Raw genomic sequence first — 1508 nt, forward strand, 5'->3', positions numbered from 1 at the left:
GCCAGTTTTTATTCAAAACTATATTTTGACAATATTGACTAAATAATTCGTTGATTTGTCATTTTTTCTTCTCACTTGGTTCTTTTTCTAGAACACTGGTGCAGACACTATAATGTCATCTTGGGTGTCACAGAAAAGTCTGTCCATTTATATCTTTCAAAGCATATTATATGCAAGCAAGTTCAGATGTGGGTTTTGCTCCATATTTACTGGTGCTTAAAATGTACAAAATCAGGCTGTTAAAATGCAAAGACACTGATGGGCCATATGGAGGACAGTTATCAAGAGTTCTCTAGTAAGACAGTCTGCCAGCCAGATTTTACTTGTTTAAACCAAGAGCCGCACTCTGCCGTCAAAATTGTTGTTGAACCTGTTGTGATAAATGGTAGTCTGAGACTTATGTAATGTATTCAAGGTCAGATTTCATTGTTTAAATAGGATGGGAGGGAAAGAATAAAAAAAGAGGACTGCTTCTCCAGGCCCCTGCTAATGATATGCCAGGCCAGACAACAACATTTTAAAACAAAAGTGACATTCTCATTGATCAGGATACCTAGTGTACTATTACAATAAATTGCTGTTTAATTCCTGTGTTTTCAGATAGTTGCAGCCACTACCCAAGGAGTTCCGGAGAGCATCCTGCTACCAAGCATCACAGCCCCAAGTGCAGAGGCTCTGCATCTGAGCTGGAGTGTCCCTGAAAAACCAAATGGTGTCATTAAAGAGTACCAGCTCAGGCAGGTTGGGAAAGGTCTCATCTACACTGACACCACTGACAGGAGGCAGCATACGGTCACAGGTGAAAAAAAAGGAAAACCTACTGGAGGAGTCTGTCGTTGTGGTTGGGGGGGCAAAGCATCCCAGGGGTGTGTGTTTGATATATGAGGTCACTTCAAAAGGACGTGTTCTCTTGACATATGGTCAGGTCCCACTTATCCATGCTAATAGAAGAGCCCACACTGGCAGCAATAAGCCACAACAGCAGATAACTTCAGAAATAATTTATATTTGGCTTTGATATGCATTATGTGTAGGGTTTTTGCATCAGTATTAACTATTTTTTTCAAACAAACAGTAAGATGCATTTCCATTCCCCAAGGATATACTCATAGGTAATGGGACTAGGAGAGCCAAGATTGTACTGGAAGGCAGGGGAAAATCAGCCAGAGGCTAACATTTGTCTGCTAAATGGTAATTAATATACAGAACTAGTTGGCAGTTGACCGGTTGTGACTATTTGTTATTATTACTGTTAATTAATAGTAATTATATTATTTTTATTATTTATTATAACATTGGTTATTATAATTTGCTTTAATAATATAACAATAGTACAGTACAGTAGTATGATGCTAGATAATTGCGAGTAGTGATTATAATAATAATTAACATGTTTTAGCTTGAATGTCACTTCCGAAGAGAAGAAAAGCATTTTCCGACTTACCCAGTCTGGAACAGCTTCTCTAACACACCACCACTTCCCTTTGTTTTATTTTCGTCATAGACTT

The 1508-nt window shown here is 38.2% G+C and overlaps 1 protein-coding gene across 1 annotated transcript in view; it reads left to right on the forward strand.

The window, feature by feature from the left end:
- LOC103599019 (usherin-like) overlaps nt 1–1508 on the forward strand; it is a 160683-nt gene that overhangs the window by 4862 nt on the left and 154313 nt on the right. Inside the window, exon 4 of the mRNA XM_008583091.1 lies at nt 601–799. Within this exon, the coding sequence (XP_008581313.1) occupies nt 601–799 (199 nt within the window). The remainder of the gene's footprint in view (nt 1–600; nt 800–1508) is intronic.

Source organism: Galeopterus variegatus, unplaced genomic scaffold (assembly GCF_000696425.1).
Source record: "Galeopterus variegatus unplaced genomic scaffold, G_variegatus-3.0.2 Scaffold2828, whole genome shotgun sequence".
In the NCBI taxonomy this organism is placed as follows: Eukaryota; Metazoa; Chordata; class Mammalia; order Dermoptera; family Cynocephalidae; genus Galeopterus; species Galeopterus variegatus.